The sequence below is a fragment of the Furipterus horrens genome, unplaced genomic scaffold (assembly GCF_987537825.1).
Source record: "Furipterus horrens unplaced genomic scaffold, mFurHor1.1.pri manual_scaffold_8, whole genome shotgun sequence".
Lineage (NCBI taxonomy): Eukaryota > Metazoa > Chordata > Mammalia > Chiroptera > Furipteridae > Furipterus > Furipterus horrens.
The window spans coordinates 17,775,246-17,800,989 of NW_028327178.1; the positions used below are offsets into that span (position 1 = coordinate 17,775,246).

General features: G+C 52.2%; 1 protein-coding gene across 4 annotated transcripts in view; it reads right to left on the reverse strand.

The window, feature by feature from the left end:
• Positions 1-25,744, reverse strand: part of CTIF (cap binding complex dependent translation initiation factor) — a 252,226-nt gene that overhangs the window by 70,251 nt on the left and 156,231 nt on the right. For 2 of the 4 annotated variants that reach the window (XM_090285545.1, XM_090285542.1), the window contains 2 exons: positions 20,688-21,174; positions 18,020-18,319 (listed from right to left, as the gene is read on the reverse strand). In XM_090285545.1, coding sequence (XP_090141671.1) covers positions 18,020-18,319; positions 20,688-21,174 — 787 coding nt within the window. Of the gene's footprint in view, positions 1-18,019; positions 18,320-20,681; positions 21,175-25,744 lie in introns of all 4 variants that reach the window. The other 2 variants (XM_090285544.1, XM_090285541.1) reach the window with 1 other exon arrangement.

Consider the following 25,744-nt stretch of genomic DNA (forward strand, 5'->3'; position numbering starts at 1 on the left):
GTTTGCCTGGAAAATGAGCCTCTGCACACTCCTTCATTTGGTACCCACCACCCCAGCCACTGAGACTCATCTCTGGTGTCCCTTTCTTTCCCTGAGCCACACAGCCTCTGATGCTCCCAAGTGAAGTCTTTTTCTTCTAGATGCCCAGGCGGTGTGTGTGGCTTCTATTTCAGCGCTCAGCATGCTGATTTGCAGTGATTGGCTGATCTGCGTGCATATGGCTCCATCGCATTACGGGGAGCACCGTGGCAGCAGAGGGTCTTTTTCGCTTTCCCATTAGCAGGCTGCCAGGCTCAGAGCAGGTGCTCAGCTAATGAATGGATGAACCTTTGTGTAAAAAAGGCCACCGAACAGTGTCTACATAGAGCAAGTGTGGGTCAGGCAGCCATGTAAGGCTGCTGGGAGTGTGTGCTGGCTGGGTGATAAGGGTCAACAATGTTCAGGAGGGTGGGGTGAATGCGCTGTGCTCCATGGCAGGCAGCCCGTGCAGCCTCTCTGGGATTCCCAGGTTCTGCAGAGACAGGGGCAGCCTGGACACTGAACTCCTAGCACAAGGAAGCATCTCCAGTCGAGAGAACAGAGCAGGTGGGGTGGGCTGGAAACCCGCGGTGTGAAGCCACCATTTAGCGTCAGGCGGAGACACTCAGCCCACATTGGGGTGTGCCCTGTCCGAGCTCCCCGGGTAGCACCCCGCACACCCATCAATTTCTGCCACCCAGTGCCAGGGACAGCCGGGTGCCCGGGTGAACTGTGCTGTTCTGGCCATCAACCAGGGCACTGGGCCTGGACTCCAGGATTTCTTGGACCTATAAAATTTGAGGGTTGCCAACATTTTATTTTGCTAAGGATGTTTTTAAAAAAGCTTTCATCTATCATTTCATAAAAGAAAGGACAATGCAATGCCAAGATGGTAGGAAGGATGCAGTCTCAGAATAATGGCCGGTCCTTTCCAGACAGGGCAGTTGGCAACTGTTCAAATCACGCCATATCTGAACCACGCCGGTGCAGCTCGCCTGCAGACCCACTCCTGTTCGAGTGCACCTGGGAAGCACTCAGCTAAGGGACTCTCAGCCCGTCCCTCATGCAGGCCTGAGTGGTACTGCGTCTAACAGGCCTACCTTCCAGCTGTTCTCTTGGGCTGAGGTGCTGGCCTTGTGCAGAGAGGAGGGTAAGGGCAGCATGCTGTATCATTCACTAGTGGGTAAGGACACAGGACAGGTAAATGTTAATTGGGGATAGAGGAGAAAACCCTTGGTAATCTGGGGTATGCTAAAAAGGTAGGCTGGGGCAGGGGAGAAGGGCCTGCCACTTTCCAATCCTGCCCTCTAGCTGGCTCTGGTTCCCCAAGGCTGGTGGCTTGGTGGCCAACGGAGGGAGGGGGGCAGCAGCTGTCCCAGGCCACAGGCACTGGACATTCCTGCTCCAAGTTCCCACGTGTCCTCAGCCCCGTTTATAAGACACAGGGAGCCAAGGAGTCTGTAAGGCCCCACAAGCTCAGCCCAGAGGCTCAGAGGAGGGAATCCAAGCTGGAGGTGAGACTGAGCCACATCCCATGCCAGCCCCAGAGACTGCTGGTCTGCTACTTCCCAGAGCCCCTGGCACCTGACCTGTGGCCCTCTGGGTGCCCCCAGGGTCCGGGATCTGAGCCAAGGAAGGAAGGCCGGATGCTGGAAGCTCCTGGGAGGTGGGTGGCATTTGTGCCCCCTGGGCACTGCATGCTTTAAATAGCTCAGTTGCTCTCAGCATAGCAGCCCTGTCACCCCTGCCAGCCCCTTCCTGCACCTTCCACACCCGAGACGGATTTCTAGGTCAGAATGGGGAGGCGGTGTGGGGACAGGGTGACTTGACTTCCTTAGGCCATGGCTGTTAGGAGAGGAAACCAAAGTCCCCTCCTCGCCCTTCTGCAATCAGCTGGGCTTGATCCTCCAGGCCTGGAGAAGCGTCACACCCAGGCCTGTGACCAACACCTCCACCTGCAGAGAGCCTCACCTGGGGCCAGGCTCCCACAGGCCCACTCTTGGTGGGCCTAGGACCTACCACCGTCGGTTACCCTCCTCCCACCCCACCAGCTTCCTCTAACCCAGGTCTTTATTAGGCAGCCTTTGCAGACACAAATCATTATAACTCCTTACATTTATGTGGCACTTCACAGTTCACAAGCTATTTTCACATCCTTAGTTCATGTGATCTTTCCAACCTCCCTGTATGATACGCAGGGCAGATATAAATAATCCCCATTTTACAGCCAATGAGACTGAGAGCCAGAAATATCAAGGGATGTATCCAAGTTCATATGTTAAATCAGTGAATACAATTGAGACTGAAACCCAGGCCTTTCACCATTGGCCTGGCACTAAGCATGCTCCCTTCTGCTCAGCGCTTCCCGCTTTTTACTCTTTGGTGGGGGGAGGGGGGCGGAGGGGAGAACGAACACTGGGAGGAACACAAGGCAAGGGGGAGGGGAGGGCAGAGCCACATGTCTCCTCTCCCAGGCCCTGAACCCCGCTGCTGGCTCCATAGGTCACTTTCACAACCCGGGACAAAAATCGCACTAGATACGGCCTCAGACGGCCTGGCTCCAGCCGCCCTCGCTGGGCAGACACAGACGCACACAGACACACAGAGAACAGGCCGTTATCTCTGCTGTCCAGCCCGTTTCCTACACTTCTCAAACAGCAGATTTCTTCCAGCCTGGCTGCCTCTCCCAGTCACCACCCACAGCCATGGGCCCCTGGGGCCCAGCCAAGTCCCCGAGACGGTGACGCCGAGTCCCTGCTATCAGACAGTCGCCTCTGCCCTCCCAGCCGCCGCCCCCAGAGTTCCCTGGAAATGTCCCTTCTGTGGGCCCGGCCCCCACTGGGACACACGGCTTTGTCTGCACACACAGCTGACTTGTGTTTGCAGGGACAGACAGGGGCTGGCGCTGGGGCCTGAGCCAGGAGGCGCTGGGAGGACAAAGTTTTGCAAGCAAGCCCTTTGGGGTCACTTGGGAGCCTGACAAGAAGGAGGGGGCTTGCACAGTCAGAAGCTCCGTGGAGGCAGGGATGGTGGTCTTCAAAAACACACTGGAAAACACACTGGCGGGTCTGAGCACAGAAAAGCTCTGCAGGCCAGGAAGGGGTGAGAGGACAGAGGGGGGCCTTGGGGAAAAAGGGAGGGACAGATGGGCCCCAGAGTCTATCTGCACGCCCCTCCCTCAAGCCCAACACTAGCACTCCGCCCCCAAGGCACACAGAGGGTGCTCAATAAAGGTGCTAGTGAAACTGAACTGGCCTCCAGCCATCTTGGCCCTGCGGGGCTCTCATTCCAACCAGCTCTCAAAAAATGCAGCCTCTTCTGTCTGGGCTGGAGGGAGAGGAAGCTTGGAGGAACAGGCTGTGATGTGCCAACACCATACTTCTGAGCTTCCCTTTGATAAGGCTGGGGAGCCAACGTGTCTGTGGCCACCCCACACTTATGGGGAGAGGATGCACGTGACCCCACGCTGCAGAAATGCTCATGAGAGCGCTGTGCAAAGTGGCCCTCGCCTTCCTGGAGACGCCCTTCTGACCTTTCCCATTTTGAGCCCTGGGTTACTTAACCTGATTCTGAAATGAGGCCACCGCCACTGAAATGCAGAGGGGCTGGTGATAAATCAAGTTGTACAGAGTGAGGGAGGTGGTAAAAAAGAAAAAGAAAAAAAGTGTGGCTGCAGCACACAGAAAGCTCCTTACGATAAGGCTCCTGCCCTGGGGTGGCACTCTGGGCTGCGCACCGGGGAAACCTTAGAAGGGCTCCTTCAGGATTGAGCAACCAACCAGCTGCCCAGCTCACACCCCAGGGTCCTCACTTCTCAATAATTTAGAGTGTTAGAAATGAGACAGCACGCGGGTGCGATCTCTCTCTCTTTTCTTTTTACTTAGCAGTCTGACGTCCCGGCCTCTCGAGCTTGCTAGACAGTAAGGAAGGGACCTGTTAAAGGAGCTGCCACCCCTTCCTCTGGTCTAGACAGGCAACGGAGGCGCGAAGCCTCATCCGAGAGACTATCTGCTTCCTCTGGGGTTCTGCTCCTGGGGTAGGTCACAGGAGGCCCAACCTGCTACCTAATCTTGGGGGCTTGGAACCCTCACAGGTGCCAAAGCATCCAGGGCACCAGCAGCACCCACTACCTGGGACCCACTTTAACCTGGAGCTGCAGCCTCCAGCCCCTGGGCCACCAAGGGGAGCGAGTCAAGCAGAATAGAGTCTCTTTGCCTTTTTCATGGATCATGAAGGTGATGGGCTGAAAAGCAGCAATGGGACTGTCACCTTGCTTCCTGCCTGCAGCCTGGTGGAGAGGGACACTCCTGGCCCCAGCGAGACACAAAGGGAGCTGCAGACCTCAAGCACCCACTGAGCTCTGGCCTGGAAACTGTCTCCAGGTTCTTTTGGTCGTAAGATGACAGTGGCAAGATCACAGGGACAGTGTTTAGTCTGTGTGCAGGTGGCTCTGATCAACACTGTCATCTACAGGGCATCTTACCTCCTTTCTCTGCCTCCTGGTCCTGTCCCCCCAACACAAACACACTTCAGGCCAACAGAGGCACGCAAGTGGCGTGGCAAGTTCTGAGCAGGCGGGGGCACGGGGCTTCAGGACCAGGGTCCAGTCCTGCTTCTGTCACTGACTGGCTGTGTGACTTCAGGTGTGTTTCCTAAGCTTTCTGGAACTTTCTTTACCCATGTGTAGGGACTGTGAAAACCCACGTCACAAAAATCTAACAGGTACTTAGAGTACAGTGTCTACACACGGCAGGTGCACAATAAATGCCTGTGGGTGACCGCTGACTGAAAGGGAAGAGGAACTAGTGCTCCTGGCCAGACACCTGACAGGGCCCCCAGGCACTGGGGAATGAGCACTGTGCTGGCCTGCCCTGGAGGCCTGGAAGGGACCCCAACAGGTTTCTGGGCTCAGGACTGGGGCCCTGAGAGGCTGGTATTTGCACACGGTAGGGGGTGGCTTTGTGGCAGAGCTGACAATCATATGGCTTAAATCTTCCCTGTGGTCAACTTGCAGGACACCAAGATGTTGGGTGGGACTGGAAGGGCCTGCAGGCAGGTGAGGCTGGCCTTGAGCGCTGGCACCCCCTGCAGGCCACTCTGCCCACCAGGTAGGTACTGGTACCCTAGACCAGGCCGGGAGGGTGGGGTGGAGCAGCCAGGATGGTAGACACCTCCAGATGGGAAGTCTGAGATGGGGCCTGCTTTTCACCTGTCATCCTGAACACCAGTCAGCAGTAGGTGATTAGCAGGCACCCTGTGTATGTCCAGCATGTCTGCTTCAGAATATCAAAGAGCGAGAAGAGACCACTGAACTCATTTCTTATTTTATGGGCAAGGGAACCAACACCAGAAGTGGGAAATGGCCTGGCCTGAGGTCACCCAGTTAGAGGAGGGCAGGGCTAAGCTAGAAGCCCGGCCTACTGCGGCCTTGGGTGTCTCCTCCTTCGCCATTAACTCCCCCCAACTTCTGAGCAGCTCCCCCTCTTCTCTTCCTGCCCCCAATCCACCTGAGGGGCTGTGAGGGCCGGACAGAAGGAGCCAAGAGCCCTGTTGCCCAGCAGGGAGACTGACCCCCTGACCAAGTGAGGACACAGGCCACAGTGGGTGGAGCTAGGTGAGATGCTGGCTGGCTTCAGACTGTCTGTCTCCTTCTCTACCAGAAAATAAGTGCTGGGGGAGGGGGAGAAGGGCTTCTGCAGGGGAGGGGGAGGTAAAAGTGTGATGTCGCCCAAATCGCGTGCAGCCCTGCTTCTGGTTCCTGGGGGTAACTGGCTGCTGCAGGAGAAGGGGCAGTAAGACAGTATCAGCACCACATGTGTGTGTGTGGGCACCCAGCTCCAGATGGCTGTTGGGAGCAGCAGACCCACAGAGGGGCTGAGTGGGCCACACGAGGTGGGCACCTAGGACCTATGAGGGAGCAAACTGGTCGGAGAGGGGAGGTAGGGAGGTCTCTCCTATCTGCCTCAGTGAAACCCTGGCGTCCAGAGCCCCCTGCAGGCTGGCCTGGGGTCCAGATGTGATGGCCCTCTCCACCTCCTGCCCCAGGTCCCAGGACGGCAGAGAGTTCACTGTTCTTAAGGTAGAAGTTTTAGTTTTGGATTAAAACAGTCTTGGCCTGAAATGGTGAGAAGGAAGGGCCAGCACATGAATGATCCTCTGTGGTTACGGGGAGCAGGGGTTTCGGCCTGGCCAGGCAGCCTCAGGCTGGGGTTTGCTGGCACTGCGGAGTCCCCTGCTGCTGTTGGACACCCTCGGGCAGGCTGGCACGTCCCACCTGCTCTCCTGCACAATGGCAGCCCCGAACCCAGGCTCCTCCCACCTACAAGCCGTTGCTTTACCTTCTTCCTCTTATTTTCCTCTGTCCACCCAAATTCTGCCTCTTCTTTCATGCTGCCTCCTCCAGGAAGCCTTCCCCAACTGCCAGCACTTAAAGGGCATGCCCCTCCTCCTACTTTCCTAAACTAACTGTTCTCTGACCAAGCTGACCTTGCTCCATCAGCAGGCCTCTCAATATCTGATAGAGGCCAGTAGCCTCTGCTCCCTGGGGTTCAACAGTGCCAAGCACAAGGCATCCAAGAGGGCCTCAACGCCAGCCCAGGGGCCCACGTTAGCCCTGGCTGAACCCCAGGGCCACCCAGAACACTGCACCCAAACTCCAAGTCCTAGCACACGGTGGGTTTGTGGAGGAAGGTCTGTGTGGGGCCTCTCTTAGGAACCTTGAATGAAGGGGATTTATCTAGAGCAAAAGGAAAAATATGCTTTTATGAAACACAGGAGTTCCTCTTGGAAGAGGAGTCATAAGTGGCACAGACAAAATGAGATGTGTTTCAGTGGATTTTAACAATAATTATGTCTGTGGGATAAGCAGGTGTAGGGGACAGGTATTATTACTCTGTGTAATGCAAGAGTAAGTTGAGGGTAGCCAGACTTTGAGATCTGTCCAAAGTCACTGGCTGACTGGTGCCAGAACCAGGGCTAGAAGGTAGGTGTCAGACTCTGGGCTATGTCAATGATTTCTCCTGCCACATGGCAGTAAGTCATTAAGAGGAAGCCTCTGTGGCCTGCAGGCTGAATTCCAGGTGACTCTGCTTCCAACCCTATGTTAGAGAAATCATTCTTCTAATCAAACTAGTTTTAACACTCAGAGTAATGCAATGGCTGTTGCCTAATGGGGGTCAATGATAAGTGTAAGTCCAACATGTGGAGCTCCGATTTATGTGCAGCTGCTGCAGAATGCACTTATTTCAACTATAGATAGATACCCATAAGCTTTAGCTGGAGCCCGGCCATCCCTGAATACCACCGAAGCTACTCCCTCATTTGGTGTGGCCTGTGGAGTGTGGGGGCACCACACGGTAGCATGGTGGCCCAAGGGCCCTCTCTGCTTGATCGGTCTGGGTGCAAAGGATCTGGGAGTGCACACACACCATTACACAACTTTACTGCAATAACCATGGTCCCAGATGGGCACTGTCAAGAGTGGGATGATGTGGAGGGCAAGAGGCTTCTCCATGGGGGAGCGAGCGCTGAGGGGCCATCCTAGGAGGGGGCTACTCCTGCCTGAGCATGTCTGTTCCAAGTGGCCTGAAGCTTTTCTCTCTCTGTGAACTGGGATCGGGAAGGGCCACCAAAGGGTGAAGTGAAGGTGGTCCCTGCAAGTGGAACTAGGGTTGAGATGAGGCCATGAGGGGCCATGATCATTTCCTCTGGAAGACTCAGAACTTGGGCGCAGGAGGCAGCAGTGCATGGATTCTCTGCTGGTACACAGGGAGCCCTAATCCTGAACTTTGGCTCAGAGGCCAGGTTCCCTATACTGATGATTTGAGGTTGCTTTAAGAGTTCCTGGGTTGGAAGGTTACCCCAGAGGTTGCACAGTCTAGCCCGTGCTTCATGGTCAAGTGTCACCATCTCTGGGGGCAGAGATGCCACCACATAGGGAAAGGTGTACAGGCAAGAAGAAATCAGCAACTGGGCATGATGGAGATCTGGAGTGTTCACATTGTGTCCATCGATTGGCCCAGGAGCTGAGAGGTCCTCTGTCCACTTACAGGGGCCTCTCATTTATCTAGCGGAGATGGAACCCAGCCACCCTGAAAGCAGTGAGTTCAAGACAAGCGTGGAATTCTTGCTAGGTGTTTAAAGAGTCCTGTCATTCTTCTTCCACTGCCCCAACCCTCTCTGCCCTACCCCTATACTCACTAACTTCCTGGTAAGTCACGCTCATTCACACCAGGCATCCAGACACAGCCATTGCAGGTAGGTAGGCATGAACAAAGGTCAGAGGGAGGCGTGCCCACCGTAGCCGGGGAGGACACTGGGGCAGAGGCGGCGGAGGGACACACTGGGCAGAGTCCTGTTCATCCTCCCCACTGGTGCCCAGCAGGCCATATGCCTGGTGCTCAATCTGTAACACAGGCCATGTGTCCTTGCCTGAGAAGTCTGCTTGTCTTTGAACATGGAATCCCAGTTCAAAAATACCTGCTGATCCTATACTTCTAAAAGCTTTTGGAGCCCACTGTGGCACTTGCCAAAGGAAGGAAAACAGAGGGAGAGGGACACACACAATCTGCCACACTTTCCCACACTCCCAGTGGTAGGCACTCTCTGCTTCCAGCCGCTGGACCGTGGGCCAGCGGCTGGGGCGCTACTGTGCCCTGTACCAAGTCTGGGAGCAGACCCCTGAGAGGAGGGTGGAGGAATGAAGCCTGCCACTGCAGCTTAGTGCCTGAGGGGCAGGCTTGAACCTTTGTGTGCTCCCTTTTCAAGAGACAACCGTGGTCACCTAAAATCCCTGATTCTCTATCGTAAGATGTTTCCAAGCATAACATGCTATAGCTCATCATATTGAATATATGTCTTCCTGAAGCATGGCTTCTGTTAACCCCTCTGAGTCTCTAGTCTCTCATCTACAAAAGGAATAGCTTGGAAGGATCATCGATAGAGCCTTCCTTTAGGTCTATACTGTTCTATGATTTTTAATTTATCTTGGGATGCTACAGCTCAAGAACCAACAATGGCTCACAGTCCTACTTCATAAAGTCCAAATCCTTTTGCCTCTCAGGTTCCTACTTGCTCCGTCTTACAGACTGTCTCTGATGCTCCACTTATACCCTTGATTTCAGGTCAGGCAGTATCCCTACTGTCTCTCCCTCCCATCATTTCTTTGAGTCTTGGTTCATTGTATTTCCCCACACTTGGAAAACTTTGGCAGTTCCTAAAAAGTCAAACCATTTCCATATGAGCAATTTCACTTCTAGCTCTGTATCCAAAAGAATTGAAAGCAAGAGCTCCAACAGATACTTGAATTTGAATGTTCATAGCAGCATTATTCACAACAGCCAAAAGATAGAAACGACCCAAGGATCCATCAATGATGGATGAATGGATGAACAAAATGTGGTACAGCCATACAATGGAATATTATTCAGCCATGAAAAGAAAGGGAATTCTGATACATGAATGAGCCTTGAGGGCATTATGCTAAATGAAATAAAGCAGACACAAAAGGACAACTATTGTATGATTCTACTTACATGTGGTATGCATAGAGTGCAAATTCACAGAGCTAGAAGGTGAAGTGGAGGTTGTTGGGGGGCCTGGGGATTGTTTTGTAGGTATAGGAGTTCTGTTTGGGATGACGAGAGGGTTCTGGGAGTAGATGGTGGTTGTGCTTGGTGCTGGTGAATTATGCACTTAAAAATGGTTAACATGACAAATGTTAGGTTGCATATATTTACCACAATTAAAAAAATCGCCAAAAACAAACAAACAAACAAACAACCCTCAAAAAACCCAGACAACCAACAATGGAACTGCCCCTCGCTCTCCTTCTTAATACTTCCTTCTGGGTCTGGCTCCCAGACAAGCCGTGCTCACTCTGCTAGGCTGTGCCGCTTGGGCAGGCCTCTCAGCCCCAAAAGCATTTGTAGGGAACACCTCAGTCTCCTTGGGGCCTTGAGGACTATTTATTTGCTTTCCTTTGTAAGAATGACCCTCTGCCATCCCCTCCCTGGCCAGGGTCCACCACTCTCCCTCGGTGGTGGCTGGGAGCCTCCCTGGGAAGCCAGGAACAGGGCGGTGAGCGGTTACATAACCCGCAGGGAGATTTTTTCCATCAGCCCAGGTGGTGCCAGCTTTCCAGCGGCGGCCACGGCAGGTAGAGGCGCCCTGTCTGGGCTGGCCGTGCCCGGGCAGGGCAGCGACACTGTGGTCTGGAGCGGCTTAGCATAGCTCAGATTCCCATCGGCGGCTGGGGGCCGGCCACTCGCTGAGTTGCGGGAAAGGATCTGCTGTCTCCTGCTGGCCTGGCTCTGGGGAGGAGGTGGTGCTGGGGGTGAGCTGCCAGCCAGCCAGGGGTGACCCTCTGGGGCCCGGGACACCTGAGCTGGCCTTCTCCGATAACCCACTTATCTGCAGGCCTGCCTCAGTGTGGCAGCTTCAGACAGGGAAGCGCCCAGCCAAGTTCTATCAGGGGATTTAGCAGGAAAAATGAAGCCGGTGTGGGGGGTAAGGGTGTGCAGAGAAGAGGACACAGCCTGGCAAGGGACGCGGGCGATGGTGAAACTGTTCCTGACCCGGGTAAAGCTCCCCTGGCCCAGATACGGGAGGGAGCAGAAAGCTGCTCCATTCCCTTCTGCTGCCGAGGTTAGTGCCCACCTCGGTCCCCACTGAACTGAGGCTTCTGGAACCAGCCCTCTGATGCCTGCCAAATACCTACAAGGTGCTGGCACAGTGTGGGGACACAAAGATGACAATATGAACAGTCTTGGAAAAGAAAAGCTTGACTCGCAGGCTGCTGTCTTGGGCTCCTTCTGGGACTGACTGAGAGTCAATGATCATTTTCTTTCTTCTGCTTATTTTCAGATTAAGAAAACAAATGCTCTTTTTTTTTTTTTCCCCCCTGATCAAGTCATGGACTGATTCTGTCCCTTTGAACATTTCCAAGTTTCAGAGAGGACTTCAGGTTTTGCATTTTCAGAAGCCACCATGCCCCCACCTCCATGCCCCTAACCCCAAACTAAACAGTCAGAGAAAGCTGGTCTGAATGCTCACTTTGAGACATTCTAACTGGGTCCTTGAATAAAATACATAGGCTTGGAAGAGTACCCACACCTGCACAGACTGGCAGAAGACAGAGGGGTGGGCAGATGAATAGAGACAATACATACACAGGCTCTACCACGTGTGCAGTACACAGCAGGTGCTCAATAAGTGTTCGCTGAGCAAGAAATGAGGATTGGGAGGAAGAAGGTAAAATTCACTCATGCCAAAGTAAGGTTTGGCAAGGAGACGACAGGCTCCCACAGTCTGTGGTTCTGGCAAGGTGGGCTAAGAGCCTTGGTACCAGCCAGGCATCGGCTCTCCCCATCGTGGCAGCCATGCCTGCCAAACTCTTGTGACAACCAGCCTCCATGACATGTGAGGCAAGCCTGCAGTGCCCACCCTGGGGGAAGGTGTGTACCAACTCTGCATGGCCCTTGCAGGACATGACCTTCCGCATCGGCACCGACGACTCACAGAATGCTCAGATGCCAGCCAGCAGGTGAAACAGCACCCCCCCTTTTTTAAGAGACCTTTGGTGGGCCTCCGAAATCCCCCTCCTCAATCTGCTCACAGGGAAAGCTGCTCGCCTTGCCCACTGGCCCTCTGCTTCACCCTCCCGAGTTCCAGCAAGAGTGGAGGGAGCTTGGGGCGGGTCCAGCCCAGGGCTTTGCTTGGGCTCTGGAATGAACAGAACAATGTGCTTCTATCCTTGGGTATGCCTGGCTTGGGCCAACAGTAAAATTAGTTTACATGCCTGGAGTGCACGTCGGCTCAGTGGTGGGCGTGCAGAAGCGAGGGAGGAGGTCCGAGCAGGGGGAGAGGGTGTGAGGGAGAGAGCTGACCCTGGCAATAACAGCTGTGGGGTTCATCTGGATAAAGCAAGTGGAGACATGAAGGTGTTTCCTTAGACACTCTCAGCCCTCCACTGGCCCAGCAAGTCAGAGACTCGGAAACCACTGGAAATGCCATGCAATTATTCTAGATGGGTGGAGTTTGAAATCCCTATCAATAGCTTCATGAGGCAGATTCTTGATTTTCCCAAGCCTCTGACCCTTATAATCTATGTGGGGGGTAGCATGGCGTGGGAGCCTGGAGCTTGGGGTCTGGAGTGACAGCCCCCGTTCAGCCCCGTCACTTTGGGTAAGGCTTGTTGTCTTGCCAAGCCATTTTCCTTATCTGTAAATGTGAGGAAGGGTTCCCGCCCTGGAACCCACCTTGGAGAGAGGACCCCCACATTCACACTTATGAAAGTGCTGAGGAGAGTCGAGAAGCCCATCATGCACCAGGGAACACTGGTACCTAAGATTGAGGGCTCCATCTCTCCCTCACACGGGCACTTAAATGAGCACCTATTATGGTGTCAGGAGCTGGGGAACCCATGATAACTCAGCCAGGATTCCTACCCTTGAGAAGTTTACAACTTAGAGCTGGTTAGAACTCCAAGAGCCAAGGTTAGTCCCTTTCCTCCTTTCCTTTGTAAACCATGGGGTCTGGAACTCCACACTTCCGGTAAAGGGAATGGCTTTGGTTTTCTGGAGACCTTGACATAACCAAGAGGGAAGGAGGTGCCCCCTTATGACTGGAATTAGAGGGCTGCCCTGGGTCCTTTGCTTAAGCTGGCAAACAATGGCACTGGGAGAGGGGACAGAGATGTCACACAAGACCTGACGATGTATCTTATATCCTGATTTATTGATAGGGTTGGCAAGACTAGAAAATCTTGAGTATCCCTGCTGGCAGTAAACCCCACAGTTAAAATCATTCCCGGAGACCACAGAGACCCCGTGAAGCCCCAGTCACCACTCTACTGAGCTTCTGTGTATCAGAAGTCCCAAACACAAGGCTTCATGGTGAGCCAGCTAGAAACTCTAAGTTTATCCATCTCCAGCCTGAGGTCAGTTTTTGAAGAGGCTGTCTTTTACAAGGTGCTGGTCATAGTTCAGATTTTGATTTTGTAGTCTTTTCACAACAGCCCTGCTATGTTTACGACTGGGATGAGTTTTTTTTTTTTTTTCAAAGAAAGGTATTGCATCCTTCTGTTAGAGGTGTTGTTGGCAACAGTTGCTAGGGAGAGCTGGGTTCAGTTACAGACACACTGATGCCTGCTCTAATAATACCTTGCTCTGCATAGCTCAGATGCAGACACCTCTTGGCTAAACAGGGCACACACATTTCAACAGAGCAGGGTTTGAACATGTACTACCCAAGCATGGATCGGCAAAGGAGCACTCCCGGAGTCCAAGTGGACAGCCTGGGGTGGTGACAGGGCAGTGCTGGGCGGAGGGGGCTCAGGCCTCCAATTCCTGTCATTCCAAATGTCCCATAAAAAGAGGCACGCTCATTCTTCACCTCGCCATGAAATTGGAGCCACACCCACTCCATTACCACACCAGGATTCCTTGGTGAGGATCAAGGCACAGTTTTGGTGATTTCTGTGACCCAGGGGGCCTGGGCAGCCCACATTCTCCTGCAAGTCAGAAGTCATCAAGCCACACATTCAGGCTGGGCAGGGAAGGCTGTCACCTCACCAGCTTCACCTGGGTTGGTCTGGCCTCTGGTACAGCCTGGTAACAAGGTGGGTTGGGAGTGAGGCCCTTTTCCTAAAATACATTTGAGAGCGGCTCTGACAAATACGTGAAGCCAAGAAAAAGGAAAAGGCCACAGGGAAAGGAGCTGAGGACAGAGGGAAACGGTAGGAGAGGAGAGGCAGCTCTCTGGCCTCCCGCCTGGTTCACTGGGAACCTCGGAACGATGGTGAGGAGAATGGGAAGGGCCAGACCAGCTTCCTCCCTGCACAGAGGGGACATGAGGCCAATCAAGGGAACAGGTATCTCAGCTGCCCGTGTCTCCTGCTTTGGTGTTCTCCCATCAGCTCATCCACATCACTCAGCAGAGTCCAGTACCTGGTACCTATTTCTTGACTTGTGTAAGGGGTGACAGGCAGGGCCAGCTGACAACCCGGGCATCTCTGGGGGATATTCCTAGCAGTGGTGCTCGACCTGCTGTTCTTCAGAATCACCTGGGAGTTCTTTAAAAAGGATGCATAGGCCCGTCCTTGGAGTGTCTAATTCAATGGTCTGAGGCAGGGCTCCTGCTGGCACATTTCAAAAGGTCCTCCCATGTGAGCCTGACGGATAGCTAGGCTGAGAGCCACTGGCCTAAAGAAAACCCTGTGGCTGAAACTCAATATTCCCAGGCTGGATCTTCACTTCTGAAAATCACACTGATAAAAGAGCATGCCTCAGTTGGCCCATCTATGAAACTGACCCCTCATCACCTACAAACAGTCATCCAAGTCCTTGTTCCTGGGCCAGCAGCACCGGCATCATCAGGGAGCCTGTTAGAAACGCAGAACCTCAGGTTCCACCCAGACCTACTGAATCGGAATCTGCATTTAAGGAAAATCCCACATGATTCATACGCACATTCAAGTTGAGAAACTGACGGAATGTACATGCTTGGTGGACACACAACTGACATTTAAGAACTGCTGATAAGTAGAATTTTACTTATAGAAACACCACTAGGAAAAGGACCACATCTCAGGCAAAAAGACTACTTTTGAGCTGTGGGATAGGTGACAGGGGTCCACTGAGACCCCAGGGTCTCTGGCCTCACCATAGCTCACGAGGGCAGGGCTTCTGGGTTCCTTGAGATGACAATGCTAAGACTGGCTGGAAAGGGTTAAAGGTCCTTTGACCTCCCTCAGGCCTCACTTCCCTCTCATGGGGGCTGTACTCAGCAGGCAGCCCTCACACTCTGTCCACTTTATCAGAGCCTGTCCCTCTCCTCGGAGGCTGCCAGCTCCTACCGCTGACGCCCAGGCAGAAGAAGTGGTTGGCCAAGGAGGGCAACATCCAGAGACAGCTGCCGGAGCGGTCTCCGAGGGCACTTCACACCTCAGGCTCTTCACAGCCAGCACCAATCATTAGCTGGGTCTCAGAATTTGCATGTGGAGGCAGCAACCCAACCTGGCCGCATGAGGGGCATCTCAGAGGCCACCCAAGTGAACCAGGGCTGGCTGGGGATCCGGTGGCAGTGGGCCTGGAGTGGAAGAAGCTGAGTCTAAACCCCAGAGGGAGCGGGGAGGAGGGGCTTGGTGGGGGAGGGGCAGGGGCTGGGCCCAGGACTGTCTGCCAGCAAAGGGATACATGTTGGATTTGCCAGAAAATGAAAGCTTGTGAAAAAAGACATCGCTGTGGGCGTTAGGAAGGGGCGTGGGGTTTGATGATCCCTGCTCTCTTTTCTTGTACCTTGTGAGTCTGGAGTGGGGTGTGGCCATGCATTATGCTGCCTGGAAAGCCCACTCCAACCTGCCACTTCCTGAGCTGCAGAGAGGAGCAGCGGGGCCTGCGAAGGCCGAGTCAGACCCTGGTGATGGTTTCCTGTGGGCCTTGTAATTAGGGGGTCTGTAAGGAGCTGAGGTGTTAGCCTTAGGCCAGCACAACTGGCCTGCCTTTCATGGGAGCCAAAAGGGCCTTGGGCAGTGACCCAGGAGGCCTGACTGCCTGGCTCAAGCCCCCCAGTTATACCTTTCAAGGGGCTCCCTCTTCAGCTTACGTGAAAGCTGGGTTTGCAGGTGGTGAAGTGGGGAGAGTGGGGCCTACAGAGGACATTTTGATTTCTAAATACCTGACCCACCAATGCGACACCCAGGCAAACGGCAGATGTGGGAGGGACGGCTCTGCTCTGCCCTGGAGACAAGGTGGCGTCAGGAGGGTTGACAAACCTATCACTGAGCCACAATATGGGGTAAGTGGGTTTCTGAGGACCAGCGGGACCCAGGGATGTTTTGTGCCAGCGGCAGGTCCTGGGGAGAGCGAGAAAGGACAAGGCTCACGTGGGGCAGCTCACGCCCTTCCCCGGAGGCCCCTGACTCCACTCCAGCCGCACAAAATGCTAAGGTCCATGGCTGGGTGCCAGCAGCCGAGCCCTTTCCCAGCACAAGCCGCAGAGGCCAAGCTCCCGCTGACAGCATGAATCAGGTCGAGAAATCCTGTTTCTCAGCTTTCAATTTAGTCCCCTCTCCCTGTCCTAGTGCTTGCAAACGGTGTCTCTCAGCACAGTAATTCCACGAGAAGCTATTAGCTAGGGATTATAAAGAGGACTTTGCTGAGTTCAACACAGCCAGGTTCCCTTCCTGCTGTCCTCAGCCAGTCCACTTGGGACTGATGGAGAGGCCAGTGGAGGGTCACGGAATTGCTCTTGTGGGTGAGCATTTGCCAGGATTGATGCTCTCTCTGCTGGACACCGTGGCTGAGGCGCCGCTCTCACCACAGGTCACTGGAAGGAATGCCTGACCTGGACAGGACCTTGGGTGGCCCCCGAGGTCAGCTGCCCTTCCCCGCCAGGTGCGTCACCCCACGCCCTGTGTGTCTGTCCGCCACTGGCTCTGGCAGCTGTTGTCTAGAAATCTTGCCCTATCCTGGCTCTTCTCAAGAAAGGACAAAAGCCAAGGCCAAAGACTGATCCCCTCCCTGACTCCCCCATGCCTGGAGGTACGTGGCGGACAGGCTGCCCCTGCCATCACCCTCCACTCTCTCCCAGGACATTCCGGCCTGCGAGGAACATGCCCAATGTGCAAATCCCTCAGGTAATGCGGGAATTCGTCACCAGGGGAGCGCGGGCGATCCAGGAATGGAAACCCGATCGGGGCCTGGGGCTGGAGAGACACGGCCTGGGCTGGCCAGCAAGGGCTCGGGTTGCAGCGAGCAGGCTCCTGGGGAAGGAGAGGGAGCAGGGACGGAGCCCTGCGGGCAGCGAGTGGAGAGGGCGCCTTCCTCCCTGCCCTTGGGGAAAAGATAGCAGCCCAAGAACCAGGTGGTTAAGACCAGGGTGACCATGAGTCCTGGCTTATACCTGGTGTCTAGGTGTTATTATGAATAGAGCCCCCCTGCTCCCAGAAGTGTTGTGGTTTGGTCATCCTGGTTAAGACAGACCTGCAGGCAGTCTCTTCCAGTTCTAACCCTCAGACCTTCCAAGCTGCTGTTTTATTCTCCCTGGACTGCAAACTCAATGCCTATCTCAGCTCATCTAATGTTCAAAGTAAAAACAGAGATGACTTCTCTCCAGTCAACAGTATCCAAGGATAGTCCCAGGGCCATGCTGTGCCACCTGCTGCCCATCCCTGATGCCACCAGTTCTGGGGCCAGAAGTTTACCTGCTACCACCCGCAATCGACAAGCAGGTATCAGCCCCCCAGCTTCTCACTCATAAGATGAAACTGGGCTGGGCTCTGTCTAAGTGCCTATGCCCACGCCTACGACACGCACACCAGTGAAACCATCGCTGGACTCTGCCACCCATGGAGGGGAGGATGAGGAGCAGGATGAGGCTCTCCGGGCATGGAGGAATTTGAGTGAAAATCACCAAGGAACAATACTGTATTGAGTGGCCATGCTTCCCTTTTGCCTCACAGGTGGTTTCAGGAATCTCAGTGCATCGGCAGACAGACCAGCCTTTCCTGCTCAGAGCCCTTGTGCCTTCTGCCCAGGCCCATCTAAGCACCAGCTACAGCCAGCTGTACCACCTCCAGGGTCGGGGGTGGGGGAGGGGTTGCTCCTGGGGAGGAGGAGGAAGAGAAGAGAGAAGTTCACAACAAGTTCATGTCTGCTCAGACATGGAGAGGTCAAAGCACGGCCTGTAAGCCCGAGAGCCAGCTCTCTTATCATGGAAATAGAATGAGGGAAAGGCTGGTTAAACATGACGCATCCATAAAATTATATTGGTCCATCGTAACCATGGAGCACTCACACAAACACACGTAAATCCGGCCACTCATCCCTTGCCCCCTGAGTGCCTTTTTATTTTCTATTATTAATTGGGCAAGGGTGGAACTTGGGAAAAGTTCAACCATGGTCAGAATTTGCAGCCTTCTCTCTAGTAATAACGCATTGGAGGGCGGGGTGCAGGGGGGGGTGGCGGGCAGCAAGAGGCGCAGCTGGTGGTGTCGGGTTACCTGAAGCATGTTGAGGAGCAGGCTCCGGAACTTGGTCCCCTCCACCATGAAGAGCGCCATCTTGTCGCAGAGCTTGGCGGCAGTGAAGGCGAAACTGCGGTCGGACACCGCCTTCTGGTAGATGGTCTGGACGATCTCGCCCAGCATCTCCTCGGAGTTGGTCGAGTTCTGGGCCTCCTCCATGAACGTGGTGAGCTTGGCGTCCACGTCGCTGCTGTTGTTACGCATGCTGTTCAGGATCTCAATCAGCTTGTCCATCTTGTTCTGCTGAGGGTTGGTGGTCTCCACTGCCACTTCATCCTGGGGGCATGGAAGACAAACTGAGTCAGGCCTGAGGGCAGCCAAGGTTCCTCCATGTATGTTGGGGGAGCGACCAGTGGAGGGAGGGCTGCCACCCCCAGGAAGGACACAGCCTACCTTCCAGAACTTAGGGTCCAATCCCTTCTGGGAATGCTGACCTCTAGCAAGGACCCTCAGGCCCATGGCTCTCTGCTGACCTTGTCCTTGGCCCCTGTGACATTCTGAGCTGAGCCTTCTAGTGAGCTCTTCCTCTTACCCAGGATTCTCATACATACTGGTTCTCTTTGGCTACTAGTCCATCAAAGGTCTCAATCCGGAAATGATTTAATAGGGCTTATAAAAGATAAAATAAGATAACAAATAAAAAATTGGGCCAAAGAGAGGATGAGGGCAGAGAGACCAGGTCAGGAAGGAAGGTGGCATCCAAAATGCTTGCTCTGTGCCGAGAGGTACTCGTGGAGTAGCTGCAGGTTCCTAGAGCCCAAAGGCGGTTGTGACCCCTGGACATAGGGATCCCTGTGGACAGAGTCCTGGCTTTGTGTCCTGGGGGGACCATGCTGGCCTTCTGCCCACAAACACTGCACACTGAAGAATCCTCCAATGGGTCACTAAAATGACGGCACTTCTAGGAGAGAAATTTCAGACAGAAAGCCCTACGCCCTTCTGAGGTTTCAATGCCACCACATCAGAGCCAGGCTGGAGGAGGAAGAAAAATGGCATCTGACAGTCTCATAAGTATTTACTCAGACACAGTGGGTTGGTCGCTGAGAGTATGACTGACTGACTTATCTGCTGGGGTGGGAGGGCGAGATCGGTGAGGTCTGTTCTCCACAAGATTTCTGGGCTGAGAGGCACAGATGGAAGTTCTAGAGCCTACTCTCTGCCTCTGGCCATAAGGCTTTGGAAGGTGGTTTTACTCTCTGGGCCTCAGTTTCCTCACTGGTAACACGAGGAGGTTATACTAGAAGGTCTACCACTGCCCAACCATCTGCACTCCAGGGCAGGAATAGCGTGGTATGAGGAATGATAACCATGCACGAGGGTCTTTACACATTATGACATTTAATCTTCACAATCTGTCTGCCAGGTGGATAACGTTACACCCATTTTACAGACAAGTCAACGGGCTCAGAGAGGTTAGGTAACTTGCCCAAGGTCACCAAGCCAGTCAAAGGCAGAATGAAGACTGAGGCTGGTTTGCGGGACCCTAAAGCCTATGTTATTTCCGCTCTGTGGCACTGAAATTAGATTTAGTAGGTCTGGAGGGAACTTAGTGAATAGTCCTCTCTTGCTGGCTGGGCTGTAGCAATCTGTCCCGGAAGCTGTCCAGGTGACGACTGCATGCTGGTCATCAGGCTCCTTGCTTTGGGACATGGAACGAGAGAGGCTTTCCTGCAGGACCTTAGAGCGGCCGGCCCCACAGGGAGCGGTGGGGTGGAGGATCCTAGGAGCAGCATTTCAGCTTCAAGATTTGGTCAGGGAAGAGGTCTGACGTGCCTGTTCTGCCCGAGTGTGCATCTGGGTGGCCTCTGGGTGAAACGTGGAGGAGAGAAGGCAGGCGAGAGAGGCCAGGGAGACTCTCAGAACTTGGCGCTACCCAGCAACCCCGGAAGGAGCACTCCCATGAGGCCTTCCTTAGGAACGGTTCCTCTCCAAGGGGACCTTACCTTCCCCCTTGGCTGGGGAGGGGGGCTCGGGTGAGCACAGTGAATTACCACTGCCAGGGCAGATCTCCATCCCTCCTCTGGAGCCTTAGGGGTATTTCTTTCTGAATTTGTAAACCAAGCTCTAGTGATGCTGGGAGTGAGGGCCTCCTTCAATCTTGTCCTTTATATCCTTAACTGGCCGCTGGTGGGTGAAGGCAGGGAATGGAAAGGCTGAGGCCCGCTCACACTCTACCCCACTCACCTTTGCTCTCGACCCTGGCAGGGACCACGGCCTGGCTGGTACTCACCCTGGGAGAAGCATCGGTCCTTATCACATAAGCCCATGTTTTCCCCAAATGGCCTTTACTATTAACAGGGCAGTATCTGACCCCAGGAAATACAGGAGGGATGAACCAAGAATTCCCCAAACCTCCCATCACCCCCACGCATGAGCCTTTTCCTCTCCTCTCATTTTAGGCTGGGGGCTGGTACCAAATGCTCACTTGGGCCTCTTGAGGGGCCAGAAGGTGCTGGAGGGGTTCATGTGGAGCTGGCCACAGGCCTGCCCTCTGGTGGCCAGGAGTTCCCAAGGCAGTGGTGGCTCCTGCTTCCCCCCCCCGCGGGGCTCCCCAGGCCCTCAAACCCAAGCCCACCTACCAATGTGCCTACCTCATGCCGTCCTCCCTGGTATAAGAGAACAACAAAAATTCAATTACCGGTACCTTTTCTTTCAGCCTCCGCCGCAGCCTGTCTTTGGAAGACTGGAGCAGGGTGATTTTGGGCCGCTCCCCGATGCGCTCAGGGATAATACTGTCTTTACGTTTTGTCTCGGCCTCCGGGGCTCCTGGCTGCTGTGGGGGCAGCCTCTCAGAAGCCGCTGGGGACAGGCCATCGGGGCTGCGGGGGGGCTCGAGGCCACTGTGCCCGGTGTCCCCCAGGGCATCCTCAAGTTTGGGGTTCTCCATGGTCACAGTCTCTTTGGCATTGCGATGGGCGCCTGCCTCCCCCTTGTCGCCGGGTGGGTGCTTCATGTTGCTGTGGTGCCAGCGCCGGTTCTGGCTGTAGCCATGATGGGTGGGCCTCCCTGAGGGGTGGGGCACTGAGCCCCCCTGGTAGGATTTCTGGTGGTCCCTGTTGTGTTTGGCACTTCCCTGCTGGTGGTCACCGTGCTGTTGGGGCTTGTTCCCTCCCGGAGGTCTCTGCTGCCGTCTGCAAACCAAAGCGGAAGGACAGAGAGGGTGACTGCGTGGGCTCTCAGGGTCCCTGCGTCCAAGCACTACAGGAGGCATTCGCTGAGCTGTTCATTTATTCACTCTCTCCACACCCTTGCCAGACACCTCCTGTGTGCCCAGCTCTGCGACAGGCCTGGGGATACAGCAAAGAATGAGACTACAGGTCCCTGAGATTATAGAGGATTTAGGTCAGCCCTTGACCTAAAGTGTCATAGTAGGCAGTGAGCCCTCCTAACTGTCTGCAAACACGTGTTACGTCCTCTTGAAGCGACTGTTACCATTTAGTGAATCTTCCAAACGTATTTGATGCATGTTACAGCAAAAATATATGCACAGACCTGCATCCGGTAACAACTATCCTGGTAATGACTTTTTTTACCATAATGGATCTTGAAAAGCTATATCATTTGTCAAACAATCTTTCTTCAATACATTGACATTCGCAACCCCAAACCCAACCACAAAATACGCTATAAGTTATTATAAGCTGAATTGTATTTCCCCACCCCAATTCACATATTGAAGCCTCCACCCTCAGAACCTCAGAAAGTGACTGTATTTGGAGACACAGGCTTTAAAAGGCCAGTATGTTAAAATGAGGCCATTAGAGTGAAGCCCAAACCAATATGACTGTCGTCTTTATAAGAGGACATTAGGAGAGACATGCTCATGCACAGAAGAAAGGCCATATGAGGACACAGTGAGAAGGCGGCCACCTGCAAGCCAAGGAGGGGGCCTCAGAAGAAACCCTACGTGCCAACACCTAGATCCTGGACCTCCAGCCCCCGGAACTGTGAGAAGATAAATGTCTGTTGTTGAAGCTCCCCTGTCTGTGGTATATTATTATGACAACCCAAGCTGACTAATATAGAAGTGATATTGAGCATGATGGTGTTGGGCAAAGACAGGCTCACTGATTTACTTGATGCAACACTTTCTAAGTAGAGCATATCGTATGGAAAAAATTTCAGATGTGCACCATGAAACAAACCAAATATTTTGATTTGTGGATTGAAGGCAAGTGAGTTTGTGGGGGCGGGGCGTGGGGGTGGGGAGCGCATTTTGACGACCCTTCAGTCCTGTGCACAGCGGCTCCTCTGTCACTGCAAGTCTCCTTGTGCTCGTCTTTGCTTCAGCCTCACGGCGTTTTCTGTGCCATGACCTTATGTGAAGTGCAGGTGGAGAAGAAGGTAACTGAGAGCCCCTCAAAAGTTGTAAAGCAGAGAAGGAAGTTTGTAGAAAGACGACTTTGCCTTCTAAAAACTGAGGCCCACACCATCCTCCTCTGTGACCTTTCTCTTTGGCCGGTATAACAGACCTTTCTTACACTGCATTTTATGAACAGACTGTATTTATTTTCTTTCAAATTATTACTGATATACACCCAGTTTGAGGTTTCATTTGGTAATTTTGTATCTGAAAATTTGGGGGTATCTTGGGTTGGGGTTTAACATATTATTTTCCCATTAAAACTAATGAAAAGTTTTTTGTTTTTGTTTTTTTTTCCAAACAGCTTTCCCTAAGTGGCAAGGTTTTCAGGGGAAATTAGTTGTTAAGTGAGAGACAGGTGTATGGTGTTCATTTTGTTTCCACACAAATGGTATCTTACAATATATGGTATACAGTGGTCTCCCCCTTATCCACAGGGATGTATACATTCCAAGACCCCCAGTGGCTGCCTGAACCCTATATGTTTTCTTCTCCCTATGCATATTGAGTTGGCCAAAAAAGTCCGAATGGTTTTTTCCTTAAAGCAAAAGACACATTTTTCATTTTCATCAATAACTATTGATTTGGATATTTTGAGTATGTTGGCCATCTCCCACATGGTATAATGTTGATTCTTCTCAATTAATGTCTCAGTTTGATCACTATCAACTTTAACTGATCTACCCAACCGTAAAGCATCATCCAGCAAGAAACTTCTTAAACCACTTTTGACATGTTTGATCAGTCACAGTACCTTCTCCATACACTGCAGAAATCTTTTTTTGTGTTTCAGTTGTGTTTTTACCTTTCTTGAAACAACGAAGTATAATATGCCAAAAATGTTGCATATTTTCTTCCATCTCCAGTATTAAAATGGCTACACAAAAGTTCACTAATTTTGATGTGTTTTAAAAAAATGCACACTGATATGACAGCTGTCACAATACAATCTAACAAAAGTGTCTTGAATGAAGTTAAAGACAGACAACTAAGCGCTACTAGAGGCATCTTATGGAAAAAGGAAAACAAACTTTTTGGCCAACGCAATAGAATGTTTTCATTTAGAGGAAGAACTTTATAGCTTCTCTGTGACATTTGCAAATTGCCAGCAGCACTACTCTTGTGCTTTGGGGCCATTATTAAGTGAAATAAGAGTGACTTGAACACAAGCACTGTGATAACAAGATAGTCAATTTGATAGCCAAGACGTCTACTAAATGACTAAGTGGTGGCAGGGGGCAGCATACAAAGTGTGGAGATGCTGGCCAAAGGGGTGATTCATGTCCAGGGCAGGAGGGAGTGGGATGGTGCGAGATTTCATCATGGTACTCAGAACGGTGTGCAATTTAAAACTTCAGAATTGTTTATTTCTGGAGTTTTCCATTGATATTTTCAGACCATGGTTGACCACGGGTAACCGAAACTGTGGGAGGTGAGACTGTGGATAAGGGTGACTGCTGTATTAGAAGTAGAAACCGGTATGTCGCTGGATGGAAATTCAACAATTTGTTACCAGAGCCTCTAAAATGTGTGAACCACCGGACCTTGCAATTTCACTTGTGACAATTTGCAAAGGAAATAATCAAAGATGTGCGCAAGGGTGTAGGTACGAGGGCACGCATAATGGCAATGTTTATAACTGCAAAACACGGAATGTGGAGCAATGAAAAACATGGTGAAAGAGTTCACTCTTGCTGATGGAAGAAAACATGTGTTGTAATATGTGCAGCACGGTGCTATTTTTTAAGACAAGTATTTATATGCGTAGAAAAATCTGGAAGGATACACACCAAAATGTTAACGGTAGTTTTCGAAATGAGTATGAATTTATTTTTCTAAACTTTTTATTGTGAGGTTATTCTAGATTCCCTTGCAGTTGTAAGAAACAGCACAGAGAGATCTTTTGTATCCTCTACCTAGTTTCTTTCCATGGTGACATCTTGCAAAACTATAGCACAAGATCACAACCAGGATTTTGACATTGATACAGTCAAGATCCAGAACATTCCTATCACCACAAATATCCTTCACATCCCCATTTAATAGTCACACCAACTTCCCTCCCACCACTTCCTCCTAATCCCCTCCTAGGAACAAAGAATCTCGTCTCCATTTCCATGATTTTGTCATCTCAAGAGTGTTATTACATGAAACCATACACTATGTAACCCATTGGGACTGGCTTTTCTCACCCAGGATATAATTCTTGGTGATTCATCCAGGTGGTCGTGTGTATCAATAGTTCATCCCTTTTCACTGCTGGCTGGTATTCCAGTGTGGGTGAGCCAGTGAGCTTAACTATTTACCCACGGAAGGACATCTGGTTGTTTCTGGTTATTGGCTATTATGAACAAAGCTCCTAGGAACACTTGTGTACAAGTTTTTGTTGAACATAGTTTTTTTTTCTCCACCGATGGGCTGTAGGGTAGTTGCATATTTAGTTTTTTAAAAAACTGTCAAACTGTTTTCCAGGGAGGCGGTACCATTTTACATTCCTATCAGCAGTGCACGAGAAGTTTCCAGCCATTATTCCCTTGGGTAATTCTTCAGCCCAGCTCTTCTTCTCTCCTACTTTCTGGACTCCGAGGACACATGGAGCTCAGCTCCTTCTTTTTCAGTCTGTTTTCTCTCTGTGGCTCAGACCAGATTGTTTCTATTGTTCTGTCTCCCAGTACACTGGCTCTTCCAGTGTCCCCACCGTTCTGCTGCTGAGCCTATCCATTGAGTTATTAATTTACTTCTTAAGTTTTTGTTTGGTTCTTTGTTATATCTTCTATTTCTTTGCCGAGATATATTTTTTTTGTTCATTTGTTTCAAGTGTGTTCCTAATTGTTCACTGAAGCATTGTTCTTTGGCTGTCTTAACATCTTAGCTAATGCTAACATTCTTGTCTTCTCAGTGTTGGCAACTATTGTCTTTTTTCATTCAACTGAGATGTTTCTGGGTTTTGGCATGACAAAAGATTTTCAGGGGAAACCTGTACATCTTCGGTATTATGTTAGGAGACTCTAGATGGAATCAAACCTTGTATGTGGTTTATTCTGACCTTTCTCCAGTCAGATGACAGGGGTGGCAGTTCTGGATCCCCACGCTAACGCTGTGTGCCTTGTCATACCCTGGTTAGGAGGGTGGAATCTCGGCCCCTCACTTGGCTTTTGCGGGCATGGGAGGGGATGAAGTCACTAGTTTCTGGGGCATTTGCCTGGAGTCGAGCAGCCATTGTCTAAGAGTTTCCTGTCTTGTGAGGCTGCCCCTATCCTAGTCTTTTGGCCTGAGCTTTTGTCGGTGGCTTTTTGGGTTGCCAGTTTCTTCAGCTCCAAGTCTAGGATCTATGAGGC